We start from the raw sequence: 20,308 nt of genomic DNA, 5'->3' as shown, positions 1-20,308 counted from the left end.
AGGTATTCCAGTTGAACTATCTGCCAGTGAAGTCGGAAATTTCGACTTCCCAATACAAATGGAACGCACCATTAGAAACAAACATATCTTAGCCACAAATAAATGTGAGGTGAAAGAGTGGACACTTAGGATTACAGCTCTCTACTGGCATTGATAGCAAACAATGAAGAAGAAAAACACACCAAAAATACTGTTATCTTAGCCAAAGTAAATTAAGTTAAAGCACAATAAAATTTAACTCGCGGCATAAAACAGCCCTGAGCCAGACGTTGACTTAATTCAACCAGCTACTCAAAAGCACAGATAATCATGGGCTGTGTGGTACTACTGGTATCATTCATATCAACATTTCTGCGTCCTTGCATCAGCAGTTATATGAGTGGTCATGTGTATGTGGGATTACGCCCGAATGTATGTGTGTGTGTTGCGCTGTTTACTTGTGTAATGGTCTCTAAATGCAAACAACTGTTTCCATGTATTTTATAGTTTCTGGCGTTACAGTCCTTTGGGGAAATAACACAGAGATTTGTAAAATGCTGGGAAGGCCTGCTGTGCTATTTGTTACTGAATGGCTTTACTGTTATTGGGGCTGGGTTGTTATTGTTTTACTGCATGAGTCTGTTTTATATGCAAATAAAAACATGGCCAGTGTCTTATTCTTATGGGTCATACATGGTGCCGACATATTTAACATGTTTGTTTCTTCAGTTTATTTCAGCGTGTTGGATAATGCATCGTCACCCTGGACCTGTTAGTCCTTTACAGGGGCTATAATTAGATGAACACATTCACACCTCGAGCCTGCTGAGTCATTGGTTCACCTCATCTGCATGTCTTTACTGTGGGAGAAGACTGGAAGAAACCCACAGATATATAAAGGAATATACAAATGCCTTCACGAGACCATCAGGCTTGAGCTCTGCAGGATCACTGAGTGCTTGTTTATGTTGTGACACTCTTCAGATATTTCACTTTCTCCAAATATGTGCAAAATTAACACTGACAACTGGCTGTCAAGGCAATAGTTTGTGTGTCCATCCGTCACTCCAGGGGTGTCTTCAATAGAGCTTTTGTCGTTGCTGCAGGTGCATGTTTTAACATTGTTAAAGTTTGCTCAAATGTATATTTGTCCTAATCTCGTCACACTTACTCATCATCTCATGTATGCTATTTTCATGGTGTTCTTTTAATGACTCACCGTTTAAAGTCCCTTGATCTAATCCACTACAAATTTTCCATATCATCTTATGTCAGATTATGTCAGGCAATATTTGACCTTTTTTCCATCGTTCTGTGACCAACCATGATCGGAAGAAGCTGGAGGTGTGCAGCCTGCTGTCTGCAGCTCTTCATGTAACAGCTCGCTGTGCTGCTCCTCCTTGTTCCTTTACCCCCTCTAACATTTCAAAGAAATCCTATTTCAAAAAATGACACTAGTTTTGTGATTTATTCAGTGCTAATCTCTCTGACAGACACACTGCATTTCCTGTGACAACTTCATAATAAAAGTCAACCGGTGTTTCGCCACTGAAATGCTCTTATTGTGAAGCTGCAGCACATTTGGTTTGGATTAGCAGCAATCTTGGACCCTATCTACTGTTGTCTTAAGACGATTTAGTATTCTGAATTTATATGCATGTATCTGTTTATAGAGATTACATTAGCAGAAACTTTGTACAGCATTTTTTCAGGGAATGTTGCCAGAGACACCCAGATCATAACACTGCCAAGATATAAATATTGCAGTGTTTTCATCAGTAGGCCATAGGGTCTGTTATTGTGCTACTTCATTCTGTGATACATAGGGACATTGAATGAAGGGAAAATCTTTGAGATCATCACTTAAACCTCCCATGATTAAAAAATAAGCTGCTGTAGGCCAACCAGTTTTAGGACATTTCACATTTTTAACACATTGCTAAAGGCGATAGAAAACAGACCAAAGATTAAACCAAATATGTATGAGATTAATTAACATTCAGCATCAGCAAATCAAATTTCAGCGTTCCTTTCATGTTATAGTGTGTGTCAACACTGTCCAAATACCAGCGCTTAAAAATTTGTAATGTTCAATTCATGGGTAGTGTTAAAGCAATCCATTTCACATATAATGTACACTGCCTTTTTAACTACAAAGTTTAGAATAAAATAATTTAAATATATATAATTTATATAATCATGGTTGTAATGGTGTAGTTTTGTGTTTGCACATTTGTATGTTTCTTTCATCATCTCCAACAGTTCAGCCGACTTTTCTACTTCGCTGTATTTTCATTTTTTTACTCGAAATAAAAACAAAATTCAATATTCAATGAAAACATTCATCACAACTTATTCATCAGACACGGTTACATCAAACTCGTTCAACTTTGTGCGTTACCTGCCCTCAGTATTTGTCTCTGCACTAACCGCTGTGTCACAGTGTTCCCAAACAGCTTGGTTCCAGTAAATTACCCCAGACATGTTTTTTTTTCTTTTCTGTATTTCTCTATCGCTTTCTCCATTTTTCAAAACACAAACATTTTAGAAGCAAGCATGGGTGTTCCATAGTTCATCGTTCCCTCTCTCTCTCTAACCCACACACGCAAACACACACACACACACACACACCCTTGCACCCAGACATCACTGAGATGCACACACACCAGCAGACAGACACCTTAACCTCAAACCTCATGCTAGGTGCAGACAGGACCACACATACTGTCTCACACACAAAATGTTTGGAATGCTATAAACATTTATTTCGGTTGAAAAGAAGATTTTTGTGTGTGTGTGTGCGTGCGTGCGTGCGTGTGTGTGCGTGTACTTTGTTTTTGCTGAAAGAGAAGGAAAGTTTAACTACACATGTAGGCCACCAGATAGAAAGAGATCAAACATGACCAAATATTTTGGGTGTGTTGTCCATAAAACGGGACAGGTTTATATATAAAAAGAGCTAAACCCGGTGCTGAGTCATTGCTTACACATGAAACATTTCAAAAGGAGAGACAAGTGATTTACCAAAGCATCACGAATTTATGCTTTTAGTCCCTTTATCGACCCTTTGGGAGTTTGCCATCACAGAAAAAATAGGAAGGATATGTACTATAGAGGGTTATAGAGGGTTTTCTCTCTGAAGTTATAATGATCTGAAAATGTTCATCCAACCGGCCCCTCCTCTGTAGCATTAATAATAATATATATTATGACAATGCCATTTTTTCCCAGATGATATTGATTTAGTCCAAATGAAGTGTTGTTATTTTGACATGAACATGACAATGTCGAATACAGGTGTTCTGAATGATGTTTTTTTTAATTAACATTAGCACTCTCATTTCTTTTTTATTATTGTTCTGCATACTTATAAATGATAAATGATGAATAATTTTGTATTTTCAATCTTATATTCTGTTTATTAGGATGACTTTATAACATCTCTCCGGGGATTAAAGATAAACAATAGCATTTTGATTAACTGCACTTTAATGTTAATTGATGTGCACTGTCCCTGTTAAATAAACCAATAAATAAATATCACAGATCATTCCTGTGAGCTGATTTCATGTCATTTGGACCTGAAGCACAATCCTGGAATGACTTTTTTCCAAAACTGTTCCCAGAATTGATTTCTTTTCTTTTTTTTTTTTTGATGAAATTTCCCCAAAGAAAAACATGTTTAAAGTGAAGTTTACAGTAATATATATAGAATTATTGATATATACAAAGAATGTCTGTGCCCGTTTGTCTGACTGTGTCTGTGTGCATCTGTCTGTGTGTGTCTGTCTTTGGCCAGATCCTGTCTTATGGACTGTCCACTCACTGGGAGGTCCGTCAACCTCACAGGGCAAACATGAAGAGACTCACACACACAGACACACACACACACACACACACACACACACACACACACACACACACACACACTGAAGACAGGGAAGCTGCTGTTGTAACTGTGTGATCAAACTACAGTGAGACTCCTTTTTCTTACTTATACATGGATCCCCAAGTGCAGACTCAGGCTATAGATCACAGGTGTCCAAATTCTTTCCTATGAAGGGCCAACAATTTATCTGTAGGGCCGCAGGCCAAAAATAAATCTTGATATTATGTAAAATTACGTTACATTAAAACATATCTGATTTAATCAAAAATTTACATTCTAAATCTAAAATAAAATTTCTAAATATTTCAACTCTTAAATCTGATTAATCTGACAACTTTCTGGCATAAAGTGCATGAGGAGAATAAAAGCATGAGCTTGTCAAATATCATGGTGGGCCAAAACAAAGGGTCAAATTGGGTGGCTCTGCCCCAGAACAACAATTTAAGACAAACCTGATTATAAGACACTTACTTTTCTTGAGAAACTCAGTGCATAATATTTGGGCCAATATAATATAGACACCTAACATAGAAATAAATGGCAGTTAGACAGACAAGACTGGACACTAATTCAAGTAAAGATATTAGCTAAAAAATAAGTAAACTGACAACGCACACAGTTATAAAGGCAGTTAGACAGACAAGCAGCGTACAGAGAGGAGTGCCAGCGCCTTGCGGCAGGGAGTTGCCCAGCTTTTCCCACTCGGGCTCTTCAAAAACCCAGCCCAGATATTTCCTGGTTCTGACACCAGCTTGGCTCTCGGATCATTCCTGCATGTGGAGAGAAACAAGAGAAGAATTACTCCAACTGTGCTCAAGTGAAAAAGAATGAATTTCAAGGTCTGGTGACGCAGACTGTTGAACTTTTCGAGGAAAGAAGAAAAGCATTTATTTGTGAAAGTCCTTGGAAAACATGCTTCATATCAAAGTTGTTTGGGTCGATGACACTTAACGTTTTGCAGCTGGTTTCGGGCAGTGATGGTGAACAAATCTATTCAGTTATAAGACAATCACCCGTATCTTGTAAAACCTTACATAACAAGGTTGTGCATTTCTAGTAAACAATGAGGGGAAACACTTTCACTGTAATTAAAAACACACACAAGCCAATCAACTGATTATTTATGGTGATCAGAGAAGGAAAAAATGAATGAACATCTGAAAAGGAATGTCTTCTTACAGTAAAAGAATATCTGTGTATTGTTAAAGGGATAGTTTGGATTATTTGATGTAGAGTTGTATGAGGTACTTATCAATAGTCACTGTATTACCTACAGCAGATGGTGGTTGGCACGCTCCCAATTTGGAGACGCAAAGAGGAGCACCAGCACAGAAGCTAACCAATGATCTGCTGTGGACAGGGTCAACAACAAAAGGTATATTAGCCATTTAAGGTCCATCAAATATTAAAAAAATCATTATCAGTTTAAGTGTATGATATGTTTAGAAGAGTTTCACCATTTTTCCTTGCCATCAGACAGTCTTTTCTGACGGGAAATCGCTGTTACATAAACCAAACATCGCTCTCTCTCCAAACCAACCAAACTCCACAGGCGAAATCAGTCATTTTATCTCACAGAACACAGAAGTTACCGATCTACTGCTGCCTCGATCTGTTAGTTGGTTTGTGTGAGTTTGGAGATTTAAAAGGATCATTTGGATTCACCAAAATCACATAATTACACAGACAAACTTACAGATCGGGGCAGCAGCAGAGCAGCAGCTCTGTGTTTTCCGAGGTAAAATTAATGATTTTGTTTGTGGAGTCTGGTTGGTTTGAATAAAGCGAGATTTGGCTTATACATTGATGGTTTCTTCAGAAAAAGCAAAGAAAAGCGGTGAAAGTACTCTACATGTAGTGTACACTTAAACCGACACTGATTCTTTTAGGTGGATCTTTTTAAGCAGCTCAAATACCTTTCGTTGCCGACCCTTTCCACAATAGATCATTGCTTAGTTTCTGCGCTGGTGCCTCTCTTTGCCTCTTCAAACTGGAGGCATGCCGACCTCCATCTTACTGCTGGTAATACACCGACTATCAATAAGTACCTCATACAACCCCACATCAAATGATCCAAACTATCCCTTTAAGCAGCACTGCAGTGAGACATCTTTATCTGTGGCTTGTGTGTGTGTGTATGTGTGTGTTAATCTCTGACATTGGGTGAACGGGCCTGTTTTGGTTTCCACGGCAGCGGTGAGGGCCCCACAGTGCACTGGCCCTGGAAGTGGCGCAAACACAAACCACAGTATAAGTATGCCTGTGTGTGTGTGTGTGTGCATGCATATGTGTGAGACCACATTTGAGTGTGTATGTGCTGCAGTGCCCACCTCTAAACTCAGAGGGAGGCTTCACACACACGTACACGCCCATGCATGCACGCACACACACTCGCCTTGGCTCTGTTCTCTCCCTGGGTGGTCTGCGCTGCAAATGTTTATGATCTAAACCAAGCTAATCCAACTGGCTTGTTTCAGTGAATTGAGAATGATTTACAAGACGCAGCGACAGGGCCAAGGAGGGAGGAGGAAATCAGAGGAAATCTTAGGGCTCCATTTCAAGTCACTCTGCAACTAGACCTGCACACTTGTCTGTCTCTGCGTCTGTTCTCATGCCTATCTCCATCTGTTTCCATCTCCGAGCAGTGGTGTTCTGTGTTTGTGTCTTTTTCATTTGCCCCCCCCCCCGATCGCTCAGATGGATGTCTTTATTTGACAAATTAGCCGGGCTTTGATGATATGCAAAATACAAGGGATCAGTGGATTTTCAATTGCCTGTGAAGGCTCTCACCCTCATTCTCAGCTTTTTTTTTTCTCCTTTTCTAATTTCCCACAGAAAAGGGGGGAAAAAAGTCTTGATAACAATCTGTCCCTGTCTTTCACGCACACTTCTCTTCTTATAATGAACACGCCATATGAAGAACAACATGATGCACTGGCAGTGTCTTTCCAAGGAAAAAACAATATGTGTACGCTCTTAAGAGTTCCAAAAGGGTACCCAGAAAGCTTTCCATTAAGAACCCCTTTCATCGAAGGAACCCAGGAGTTGTTCAAGGATTATTGAAAGCATGGATGTTAAAAGACGTTTTTGCAAATTAAACAAAGGTGATTGTAGCACAAACTGTTAAAATGATGCCTCATCTGTAGAGTACAATAAGGTTCTTCACAGAACCCTCTGAAGACAAGAAGGTTTAGGTGGAGCCCTTATACTTTTAGAACCTTCTGGGTGGCTAGTGGTAAAATATATGCTGAACTATATTTTATTCCTTAGAGTCAGTTCTCATGACTTGTCAGACACTAATTGGTTACTTGTCCTTGAACACGCAGCTGCTTCTTCGGAAGAACAGCACCTGATATCACGAGCACATCCTGACCCTTTAGATAAGCACTTCATAATCATCCTGTCTCAAACCTTCTTTGTTTTCCTTATTCCATAAGACAGAGGCACACTTGTGATTCTTTGTCAGTTCCTTTTACACTCTGTGTGACTGTGTACTGATCCTTTGCAAAGCTCTATTAAAACACCACAAAGACAATCTTGGTCTTTGTGCCTGTTTTCATTTTCAGATTTTCCACCACAGTCATTTTTAACTTTTGATATTTCCACATGAAATTTCACATGAAGCCTTTCAGGGGGGAAAAGGGTTCTAAAACACAGTGTGGGTTCTTGTTATCACCCTTAGAAGGTGGAAAGATTCTGGATGGTCCCTCAGACGGGTTTTGGGTGATACCATTACAATGTAGAAAGGTTCTCCATAGAACCTCTTACAGGGGGATCTGGGTGGAACCTTTCACAGATGGTTCTTGGTAGAAGTCTATGAAAGGGTTCTAAATGAAGCCTGTAAAAAGGGTTCTATCAGGAAGTCAAAAGGGTTCTCCAGTGGGGACAAACCAAAGAACCCTATATGGGTCTATGTTGCACTTTTACACTTTTCACACCAAGTATTATAACTATAATGTTAACTATAAATATATAATTTTAAAAATCATTCTGAGTCAAGTGGATGTGTTCCAGGCTGCAGCTTTATAGAGGTGGTGTGGACTCCACCATCCACTTGAGTTAGAGCTATTTTAAAAACATTACATTCACAGATATAGCTCTATGCGTGTATAGCAGCATGTCCTGCCATGGACTCTTCTCTCGTGTGAAGAGACAAAAAAAAAAAAAAAAATCCAGTCATCTAGTCATGCAGCCTTTTGTATCTTTCACAGACACGTTTGCATCTTGTCATGTGAGATTGCAGCGACACCGGTAAACTGCAGCCCAGTTCTGCAGCGTAGCTGAATGTGGAATGTCTTGCACACATCAGCGCTCTGTGGTAAACCAGCCAGGCAGTAATCTCTGTGAGTGTCAGTGGTTTGGGTTGACTTTTATTGCAGTTTCGCCTTTTCTGCCAGATCCCCTTTTTTATGAAGAGAGAGGGATGCCACCTGCACACTGACAACACCTTGTAAACTGGGCGGGTGAAGAGGAGAAACAGACAAACATAAAGGAACTTTTGTAGCTCGAGCACATTGGAAAGTTTAGTCTGTCACATAGACATTTACTGTGAGTTCATTTATAAATATGAATATTTGTCAAATACATGGTTTCATCTGGGGTTTGTTTTATTCGGTTATGAGTGAACATTTTCCACAAATTTGTCTCACATTGCAGTAACTGCTTTAGGAGACTTTTCTTCAGTATCTCCTCATATGGTCAGCCGCATCCCAATGTTACATTCGATTGTGAGATTTAGGTCTTAGAGAAGTTAGTGAGTTTAATCTTTTTTTATTCAAATTTGCTGTTGCATGTAATAAAAAGCTTCGCAGTCCTGACACTACAAGTCACAAATGAATAAAATAGCTCAAGGCATAAATTAAAATTACCCAAACAATGTCACAGAGTGTCAAACTGGACATGTGGGTTTTGAAAGACATTTACCAGGCAACGTTTTATGAGTTTGACAAATACATGGGAATAAAACTCTTGGCCTCCCCCAACACTTATGGAAATCCAATACTGAACTGATGTATTGGAGAAATTCACAAAAGCTGACATTTTAAATAATTTACACTTGATGCTGGTTGGAGCCTGCATGCCCCAGTGGAAGTTGTGGTTATTCAGTGGGTTAGCAAAAATTGTCCAATTTGTCAGGTTTATAACGAACCATGTTTCATGAAAATTGGTTCGCAAGTTACAGTCGAATGTGTCACGAAGTCTGCATCCCTGATCTTGTTTACTAGCGGACATTGGCGACCACATGGATGCATATCAGAGATGGCGCAAAGCTAATATTATGGAGGTTTAATCAACTCGTATCAAGCCTAACTTTACAGGATCATGACATATCGAGCATGGGATGACTCCAGTTTAGGATGAAACAAAACTTCTCAACGAATGTTAGTTTTTTAGCCACAACAAAGTCCAAAATGTGGCCTGCAACAGACAGGGTTAGCCTTGTTTTTAGCCTAGCAGTTGTTGATCACTTAGAGCTCCTACTGCAAATGATCGAGAGGAGCGAGGAGTCAGCGGTCGGTACAAACACGAGACGTCCTTGAGCATACAGTCAGGAGAAATTTTATATATAACATAGATTGATGGGTCGAGTAGCTCCAGTCCCAGTGGTCACGCACAAATGCACACACGATCTTTTGCATGATCTCCCCCAGGCTTACCTCTGTCAGAGATAATAACTGTACTTTAACCAATAACATCAGTCCCAAACTTTCAGCACTGAGCTAGAATTACTGATGAGATTGTTGCTGACATTGTTTTGGCTGGTTCTAATACAACCATTGTAGTTTTTTTATTTTGTATAATACATTTGTTTTTCCTCCTGTTCATATTGTTGTATAAACAGCCTATGATCTGCAGATCAAGAAAGGAAAGAAAAAACAGAACGGAAGAGTGTCTATAACCATGGGGCTGACTTTACTGCAGTCCTTCTCAGACATATTAAGCTTTAAAGGAGAAATCTGTATTATATTTAGTGTAATAAATCAGAAAATGACAATGGTATGTCATCAGTGCTTAAGGAAACATGCTAAGTTGAAATATCCCCTCGTTATAGCCGTGGTTTCCTCTTTTGAAATTTTTATTCCGGTATTATTGTTTGCCTGTTTCACGGTAATTGTGGATCAAATTAATGCCGGATGTTTGCCCAGAGAGTGAGCGTTTGTTCGTGAGTCATACGAAATCATTTACATTCTCTGAGAAGGAGTAGATGTTTATAATGGTTAAAATGAGCAGTATGTTAATGGAGTCTGGCAGGCAGAAGGCAGGCAGTCACTGAATTCAAACTCCAAAGTGTGTATTTTCAGAGCAGAGGAGTGTTTTCAGGATAACAGGCTTAGCTTTACATTGAACCACATAAAAACCTGTACTTACAGTATAGGACTTGTTGTTGTTTGTTGTTGTCAATTTACAGTGTCACGCTCGCCTTGTTTTCCCGCAGCCTGCCTGAGCTTCAAGTCTGGAGAGAAGGAGGAGGCAGGGGGAAAACTTGCTTCAACCATAGATCGTAAAGTATATTAAATAGGATTTCCACTTATTGAATATACTATCTGTGGCTCCAACTTGCTATTTGGACTGCAGTGCTCATTTTTGCATGCAGACATTTCACAAATTTCGCCTTTAGGTTGCCTGAATGTTTCACTCTGAAAAGACGTCAACTTGTTCATGTGTCTCTTCAATGTATAACTGAAATATTAAGAGCCTAGTCTCTCTTTGTCTTTCTGTGTCTCCATGTATGTTTCTTTCTCCTTCTTTCACTCCTCTCTTCCAGCTGTTTCCCTCTTCTTCACTCTTTGTTCTCACCTCTGCTCTTTTCTCCTCATTACTTAAGGACCCCTTTTCCAGGAACCTGTCTCTCCAGCCTATTTTCACTTCCTCTCTCTTCCTCCTCCAACATTTCAGCCCACCAGGCTTATTCCTTCTTCCATTATTATTTTATCTCATCATTCTGGCATTCAGGCAACAACAGACAGACAAGCTTGGTTGTCTCTTTCCCTCTTTTCTCTCTCTTCTTCTTCCCTGCTTTCTCTCGCTCTTCTGGGTTCGAGCAAGCAGCAACGAGCAGTCAAGCTCATCTCCTGGCCAGAGCAAACAAAACCAAAGCCACATTCCCCGAGCTCAATTTGCTGTTACGTCTCAGCTCTGTGAATTGGGAGTTTTCAAGCTTGAAGTCTGGAGGAGTAGCTGGGTGGCTTCTGGCTGCTAATCGGCTCACACCACTTTGTGTGTGTGAACCCGAATAATTAGTTCTTCTGCGGTCGAAAGGAAAAAAAAATGCATGTGTATTTCAAGCTCTTTATTTTTTTCAGTAGTCATTTGGGTGCAGGTGGCGACTGAAAAAATATCCAAAAATGTGACATATAAAAATATATGGTAAAATTTTAACATCGTCAACAAACAACTCATGAGCTGAGTCAGTCATCACATTTTCTATTGTTATGGTTACTTTGTTGGGTAAGGGATTACTTTATTTCTAAGGCCATCAAACTGTTAAAGGCTCATGATGTTGAATATAAGAACCAGTGTATAATGACGGTGATGATGTTTTTCAGTAAAATCTACATTTTAAAGGTAAAATGTGTCACAACATGCCATCATAAATGAAACATTATGATACTGGAGAGATGCTTACAAATAATATTTTTGACACATAAGTGATTTATTTGGGCTTGTAAATTTACATTTACTTGCTTTACTTTGAAAATATTTAAACACACCTCAACTGTCTTTTTCTCTTTTTGTCTTTCATCAAGAGAACTGTTTTCCTCTACATTCACAAAGAATATTATTAAAAAACTAAATACAGTATACTGATATTATTATCAGTAGTAGCAGTATTGTTGATATTATCATGTTGTTGTTGATGTTGCCCTAATTTGATGTGAGCTTAGGTTTTTAGCATTTTTAGAATTAGAGATGGCTTATTTTATGTGTTTTTATTATGTTTTTGGTATTCCTTGCATGTGTCTGTTGTTTGAAACATCTAATGATAATATCATAATAAATCATAATCATCATCATCATCATCACCATAATCATCATGGTCATCAAGGTTAAATTTATGAGAGATTCCTTTGATTTTTTTTTTTTTGCCTTAATAAGGTTCTTGAATCAAAATAAGACCTTTGTAACACTATTGAGCTTGTCAGCAATAATGATGACTAAAGTCAGCATGGTGATTTTTCTTTCTTTCTTTCTTTCTTTCTTTCTTTCTTTCTTTAATTAATTTAATTTATCCTTTTTTTCCTCACATATAAAAAAAAGTTACTATTATCTCACACCAGTGACTATTTAAACACTGGGAGGTGTTTTAAGATAATTCTGGCAAGAGGGAATATTTACAAAAAGATTTTGATTCCCAATGAAAATGTAAACAGGAGACAGTGATGTAGTTATTTTATTTTATTTTTTAAATGGCTGCTGTTTTTAATAATCCGTTTCTGTGTTCTATGTGTCTACAAATCTTAATATTGCCTAGAATAAACTTGGATCCCGTCGCATTGTAAACTGCGGTAGGAACCACTGCACGGAGGAAGTACTTCCCTACCCGGACGTATTTCACAGAAGGCACACAGGTGTCATCATACAATGCTAGCCGTTAGCTTCTTTTACGTAAACTCTGTTAAAGAATTCAACGAGTAATTTAAGTTCTGCCTCTGCCGCTTATCTGAGGGGTTGTTTGTTTTTCAGAGGACGTGTCCAGTTACTTGTGAGCTGTCTTTGAAGCCACAGTAACGTTTGCTGCTCCGCGCTAATCGTTAGCAAACTGCTAACAACAGTGACAGCAACCAACTTACAGTACATGCGTCCACGGCGCTGTCATTTCAAGTGGCAGCGGATCAACAGGGATCACTGACAGGTACATTTACACTCTTTTTTCAAACATTGAACGAGTGAGGATGACATTTTTATCTTCTTGTTAGTGACATGTGGACTCAGATGGCAATTTGTCTTGACCATATGCCGGTGTTACCGCTAGTTGTATCAGATAAGTGACAGTGCTGTGTGGATGGCTTGTGTAATGTAGACATATCATAGAAAGAAATATTGTTTTCCTTATTATTTATAGGTTATATGCAAAAACGACCATGTTTGCACAACGCGATGTGAGTCTCACCTGTTCAGTGCTGTACAGATAATTCAACAATCTGTGCATTAGTGTCACTTAATTGTTAGTAACAGTACTATTGAAATGTGTTGTTATGACCATATGCTGTGTTGAAAAATGGCTCACTTGTTTGTTCCCCAAAATACACTCACAGGCATAATAATGGGGTAACACTTTATGATACAGTCAGCTATTTATTTACAGTGTAATTTGTTTGTATTACAGATACAATGAAATAAAACAATGTTATGGGGAACAAAGGAGTTTGGAAAAAAGAATAGGTAAAAATTGTGGAACACTTTATAGCACAGCCTGAATAATTTGTTGTTATTGTGTAAGTGAGGATTAAAAAGGGGAGAGTGGTCAAAATTTTGCATATCTTTTTTTTTTTTTTTTTTTTACAGTGTAGTTAAACCCATGTATGTGTTCAACAATAACACTGCCATTTGAGTTTCAAGAGATTTTCCAAACACCCTTCTTTATTTTAATGCACCCTGTTTTGGTAGCATAAAGCAACTGTGAAATATTTTGCACCAAAATTACTTCAGAAGTTCCACAGAATATCATTCTTCCCAAACTTGACTTTTTCCCCATGGCTTTTCTCTGTAGTTACGCCAGTATTTACAAAAAAAAACCAAAAAAAACCCCCTTGGAGTTGAATTATTTCTCCTTTCCTCAGAAATGCACATTTTTTAACTCTTTTGCTTTGTTCACCATAGTCTTATTAGTAAAATAAACACGTTTTGGTTATGCTTTCTCAGGTAAACAGTAGTTATTTAGCTTTAGTTTTGAGTCACCAATGATGAGTTATAGTAGCCTCTGTAGCACGTCATCACTCTGAAAATGATTATTTTTATTTAGTAATGTCCGATAAAATGTGACAAACTATGTTACTCATGAAATATTTATTAACAAAATTATGCAATGATTAATTTGAAACTTTGTAAAATAACATCAAAGCAGCAACCCGCTCATTTAAATCAGATAGGACACAAAATTAAAAATGAGATAATGGAACTGAAAAGAGAGAGAGAGAGAGAAAGATACAAAATGCACAGAAATGGCGAAACCTGGGGTTCACATTGAAGGTTTTTAAAGGATTTTTTTATGGCAAAGAATTTGACTAAACTGAGAGACGAGTGCGCATAAAGCACTGATATAGTAAAGCAAAATTAATTCATAACTTTTTGTATAGTTGTATGTTGGAATAATAATGTATGGTTGTCACAAAATCCCATGGCACACTTGGACCTGCATCAGATGCACCACTGTGCCTCAGAACACCATTTGGGAACTGCTGTCTTTAACCCACAAAAACATCAATGAGCCTAAATAAAATTATACACACATATTCACAAACTACAACATATATAAATATTTTACAACCTTATGTCTCTACACAACAGTTATCAATATATAAGTAACTATATGTATAAACATCTGAGTTGTGGTAAGTGTTCAGTTTAAATTAATATAACTCTAATAATCTGTTTGTCTCTCTCTCTCTCGTAGGCGTTCCCAGCAGACATCATGGAGCTCCAGGCGGTGTTGATGGCGGCTGGTGGGGGTTCTCGTATGACTGATCTGACATACAACACCCCTAAAGCAATGCTGCCCGTTGGCAACAAGCCACTCATGTGGTACCCACTGAACCTGCTGGAGAGGGTTGGCTTTGAAGGTGAGGGCTCGATTTTTCATTGAAGTGCTTCAACTAACAAGTGCATCTAATAACCCTGTTACTGCTAAACCTGCCTCAATTACAGCTATCACTACCACTGCATATTATGAGAGGTGTTATTTATATGTACATACATAAGGATGACAAATTTCACTACACTAAAAAAAAAATACTGTACATGAAAAATTATGTTTCTTAATTAGTCCTGTTCATCTTTAGTGATCTGCCCACGTTCATGGTCAGCAGAGGTCTACTCAGCTCAAATAATATTAAATCTGTGTGGATTTGTGGGGCCTTTAAATCAGTTAAAGCAATAGAAAAAACACGAGAGGAAAAAAAGAAATTGATATACTTTTCTCCGTCTTATCATTTGTCATCATTATTAAATGTTTGTAGATTTTTTATTTCATCCTAGAAATGATTAACAAATTAATAGTTAACTGAAAGATTACATTTAGAAATACCGTATTCTGCTGGCTAGGTCCAAGTCTGTATAATTGTGCTGTTAGAGCTTCACATTAATTGGATCTGATGGTAGTGGCCACATGTGAGCTGTTAGTCCTCCATTTACACTGTGTTTCAGTGGCAGAGGTGGAAAGTGTTACAGAAGTGCACTGGCATTCTTGGTTGGTTTCCACATAAAACGTAAAGAAGCACAAATACAGCCAGTACCTTGAGTGTGAGTTTATGTGGCCCACTTGGAAAAGCTGGAACAAAAAGTGTGCAAACTTCAGTTTAACATTAATGTGGAAAGAGGAGCTTTGAGAGAAAAGATCACCTCCTACCCAAACATAAGGACTATAACAGTCTTTCCTTTTAAACACAAGTACTGTGTAAAGAAAATTATTAGTTAAGCCAACTGAGATAGTGAGAAAAACAGATTTTATTGTATCATTTACCTATGATATAACAAGGTCGGGATGTCAAAGAAGATCTCACAAACTACACTATTTTGAGTGTTGTAAAAGAGAGCAACGAAGGCCCTAAAAACAGCCGTTCTACAGACAACAATTAATCTATAGTGACTGATAAATTGCAGTATTTAATGTTGCACATTATGTCTTCTTGCCAGGGCAAGCAGACATAAGTCGATGGTAGCTCCTGAAGGAAAAGACTGGAAGAGAGACAAAATTTGGACTTCAATTGATGGGATTAATTGAATTTTTTCAAAAGTATGTGTTCAAAAAACAGTTAGAAATGTAAACAGTTGAAACATGTTTTACTTATTCTTTGAAAATGTTACATTTTAGTAACAAGACCAAAATGTAATTCTTCATTGCATTTAAGAGGAACTGACCTCGGCATATTGGCTGATACCAAATACTGATTCGATATCCATGCGTATAAATATATATTTACATTATCATTATTTTGACAGCTTTATACTTATAGGATATGATTACTATTAAATTTGCAACAAGTACTTGATTAATCGATAAGTTGCCATTTATTAAATTAATTGCTTACTATTTTGATAATCTTTTAATTTCTTTTTTGACCCAGTTCTCTGACTCTTTGAACAAATATTTTCTGGTTTGTTTAGTCCTCTACAAGAGTCAACTGAATAGGGTTAGGAGTTATCGGTTAATCTGCCAATCGTTTTCTTGATTCATGGGATTAGTTGTTTGGTCCATATTTTTTGTCCACAAGTCAGAGATGTTCAGTTTACTGTCATAGAGGATTAAAGAAACTAGAAAATATTCAAATTTGAGAAGAATTGAAATCAGAGAATTAGGACATTTTTAAAAAAAATGACTCAAAAAGATTAATGGTTGACAACTAATCGATCGATTGTCTAATAGTTGCAGCTGGAAACTGACAATATTTGGGTTGTGGACAAAACAAAACATTTTGAGGACGTCACCTTGGCGTTTTGGAAACAGTGATTAATATTTTTCACCATTTGCTGACATTTTATGGACCAAACAACTAATAGATTGCTCAAGAAAACGATTAACAGATTGATCAGTAATGAAAATAATCATTCATTGCAGCTCTTTTTGCTATCATTGTTGTATGGGCTTACTCAGGGTAGAAAATATTAGAGTACAGGACACTGTTGGAAAGTTCCATTTTAGGGCTGATAAACAGTGCATAAACTCATGCACTTGGGGATGCTGGTGGATACAGTATTTTAGGCTGTGTCAGAGTAGGGCTGCACAAATAATCAAAATTAATGTGTGTCAGAAAACCTCAAAATTAATGAATGTTGTGAGGCAGAGATGTCCTGCCCTGTCAGATTCTACAGACTTAAAAAAAAAAAGTTGTCATTTGGTACAAATTAATGATAATTAATGATGATACAATTTCCAATACTGGTATCGGTATTGGTTAGGCCTGCACAATATGTTACATATAATCATATTTGACAAATTCTGCGATATGATTCATAGCGGGAATGATAATTTTAGCATCAACATTTTGATGTAACAATTTGTTGCACCAATGAAAAATCATTTTCTTAGTTCTGGAGAATAAGATTTGTTGGCCTTGGATATTGCACTGTTTGGTTAATTATGCACCCCTAGTATTGGAACTACCCCGATCTCATTAAATGGTCTGTGGTAGTTTTGCTGCGAGCAACATGGGCCTGCTCATTTCACTGCATAAAACGTATCGAGTTTACAACTGTGTTGCTTTTCCTGCTCGTGCTTTCAGCAGCTTGTCATCACATCAGCAGCCATTGTCAGGTGTGCATTTCCTGTCTAGATTTACAGTCCAGATTTTTGCAGTTTTGCAGTAGGTCCAGCAACTCTGGGCTTATAAAGGGATTTGTTGCAGTATTCTGTTCATGCCAGTAAACAGGGCTGTTTGTTATAAAAGCCTGTAGGTCCTCACTTGCCTAAATAAAACTAGCTTTCTATACATAATCATCCTGTGTGGCCAGCAGTTTACTGTGTTCAGCCAGCTAGCCAAAGCCCTGCAATTTGGTTTTACTAGGCTGACACAGCTAGAGTGAACAAATGCCCGGTAGAGAACATTTTATGCAGACAAGCCTAATTAAAGCAGACAGACTCTGAAATGTTCTAGATTATGTTATTACCAACTTTATAACAAGCAGAGCAGCAGTCTCCTGATTCAAGGTTCAAGATGTAGCACTTGCAAATAGACGTCTACTGATGACATTTTCTTGGTCATCTTTGGACTTGTTAAGGCATTGTTCTTTGCTGAAAATTGACATTTTTGAGGTTAATTAAGCTTCACATAATAGATGCTGATGGCATCCATGGAAAGATCAGAGAGAAAGACCTTTACTTGTATAATTCTTATGTCCTATGAAGATACAGCTCTAGGTCTTATATCTTTTTAATAAATGCGATAACAAATTATAAGAAATATTTAAGGCTTAAGATTCTGAAGATGTGTACCTAAGGTCTAAGCCATTTAGACAAAATCAAATCTCATGATTTATTTATATTTTTTAGCAAATACCTCATTGTTGATTTTTATCGACATTGTGACAATATTGCAGTGATGATTATTTGTGCTCTCTTAAAATATAAATGCAATGAGATTATTTATAATCATCAGTTATCTTGACATCATGACTAAGCAGGTAAAAGCAAATGATAGTCTGGTATGTTCAGAAATTACATCATTTTACTGTAATGCAGCCTTTAACATCAGGAAAAGCCAACACTTATGCCATATTATGATATAATGATATCTAAAATCTCAGACAATATCTCGTCTCATATTACAGTATCATATAATAGCTTTACTGCACATTTTTTCTGGATTTCAGTGGTTAAATTGTAAAAGAGATGATAAATAGCTTAATAAAAATAAAGGGTCATATAAACTTAAAAGAAGTCATGATGTAAAAGACATCATGGATCAGTGTAGCTATGGGTTATCTTGAGATTTATGCAGCTGTGTGCTGTAGATGATATCTAATGTCTATTTTCTTTGACCTGTATTGTCAGAGGTGATCGTAATCACCACCAAAGAGGTTCAGAAGATGATGAGCACCGACCCCAAAATGAAGTTGGACGTGAAGATGAAACTGGACGTGGTTTGTATCCAGGAGGATGGAGACATGGGCACCGCAGACGCTCTCAGACACATCCAGCAGAAGATCAAGGTGTGTGTATTTTTGTGTATGTAGAGTGGGATTGTATAGCAAACAGTCTTGCGGGGTTTATGTTTGCCCCCCTAATCTCAGTAACGCTCAATAATTTGAGCAAATTTAAAAGGACCAGAACACGACTGAACTAGGACTGTAAAACATGAATAGTTACACCACGAGCTTAATGATACAGAAAGAATAATCAGGGTATAATAGAGTAAATGCATGCAGTGATACTTTCAACAAAGCAATTTAACCATCCAACACCCCTCGGCCCCAAAAGACAAACTTAATTTTTCTGCACCCATTGCTGAATGCACCCATTTTCATCCAGTTCACTGTGACCTTTATGTTGTGTATGATGAATCAAAGCGCTAACAGAAACCAGACTGTTCTGAATCCAATGAAAGAGTGTCGGTTTGCCAAAAGATTCCAGTGTTGTTAATTAATCGTTGTTGACTCATTGTGACCCTAATATGAGCAAGATAATGTGGTTAAGTTGTCTAAAATGAAAGCTGCAACATTTAATTTATTATGTGGTGGAAGGGCAGAGCCCAACAATACATGATACATCCACCAATACTAATAGCCAGTGTTCATAATGAGATGCTTGTTGTGTAACGTCAACCCCCAAGAAAAAAAACTTGTAGAGGTTGGAGGTAGCATTGAAAAATGACCAAGATTGAGGGGGAGGTTTAGGTGGGCGTTGTGTGTACTGCTGGGTGACCACTGATCCGTGCCTTTTCCTCCCCTGAATGGTCAAGGCTGCTGAAGTGCCTCATTTCACCTTTTTAAAATACACACAAACAGGCACAGGCGCACACATTCACACACGCCGACATGCTATCCGTGACCCCCAACCCCAATTTCCAGACCCCCTCTGTATCCTGCCTGCATGATCCCTCCATCCCTCGCTTCTTCCGACGCTCTCTAAACAGATGAGGTCATGGTTAAGACTCAAACTCCCTGTGCTGCCAGTTTACCCGGTGCACCATTTATTCTCATCCTGTAGTCATGCACATCTGTGCAACATTTGTGTTTGGGTATGTCGGGGTATATGTCGACCCTCTGTGTATGCCACGGTTCTGACTGACATCCTGTGACCACAAAGGCGTGTTTGTGTGAGGGTTTGTATAGTTTAGAATTGTTGAAGTATTTCTAAACCAATTGCTCTTGTTTATTGTTTGACAATCAGTTGGGTTGGCTTAGTATCATTGAGTTTATATATCTGACCTTTATAGTGTAATTTCTGCTTTGTGTTTGGTTTTCTAGGGGTTGTGGAAATATTGATTTATTCAAGAATTATTATCTTCTATGATTCTGAATTGATTTATAAATACCAAACATAGTGTAATACAGTATGTTACAGTAACAAAAAAATACAATCAGAAGTGCACACAACTGTGATGCCATGTAGAAGGAAAAATTAATTCAGCCTGCTCAATCAGGGAAGCCAAGCTTTCAGATGCTTTTTCTGTTTAATAATCTCTCGGGGAATTAGCTTGACATGACTCACTCAATACGCAGCTTTTAGGGGTATTTTCAGACTCTTTCTTAGATGAGTGCAATGTGGACTAAATCACTAAGGAT

At 37.9% G+C, this 20,308-nt stretch overlaps 1 protein-coding gene across 1 annotated transcript in view; it reads left to right on the top strand.

Annotated features, from left to right (window-relative positions):
* Nucleotides 1-12,410: 12,410 nt before the first annotated feature.
* The window catches only part of eif2b3 (eukaryotic translation initiation factor 2B, subunit 3 gamma), a 42,743-nt gene continuing 34,845 nt past the window's right edge, over nt 12,411-20,308 (top strand). Inside the window, exons 1-3 of the mRNA XM_084732781.1 lie at nt 12,411-12,722; nt 14,484-14,649; nt 18,576-18,733. Coding sequence (XP_084588907.1) covers nt 14,502-14,649; nt 18,576-18,733 — 306 coding nt within the window. The 5' untranslated portion in view covers nt 12,411-12,722; nt 14,484-14,501. The remainder of the gene's footprint in view (nt 12,723-14,483; nt 14,650-18,575; nt 18,734-20,308) is intronic.

This window comes from Lutjanus erythropterus, chromosome 12, assembly GCF_056507025.1.
Source record: "Lutjanus erythropterus isolate fLutEry1 chromosome 12, fLutEry1.hap2, whole genome shotgun sequence".
NCBI classification, from domain to species: domain Eukaryota; kingdom Metazoa; phylum Chordata; class Actinopteri; order Lutjaniformes; family Lutjanidae; genus Lutjanus; species Lutjanus erythropterus.
This window is presented reverse-complemented; position numbering and strand designations above follow the sequence as displayed.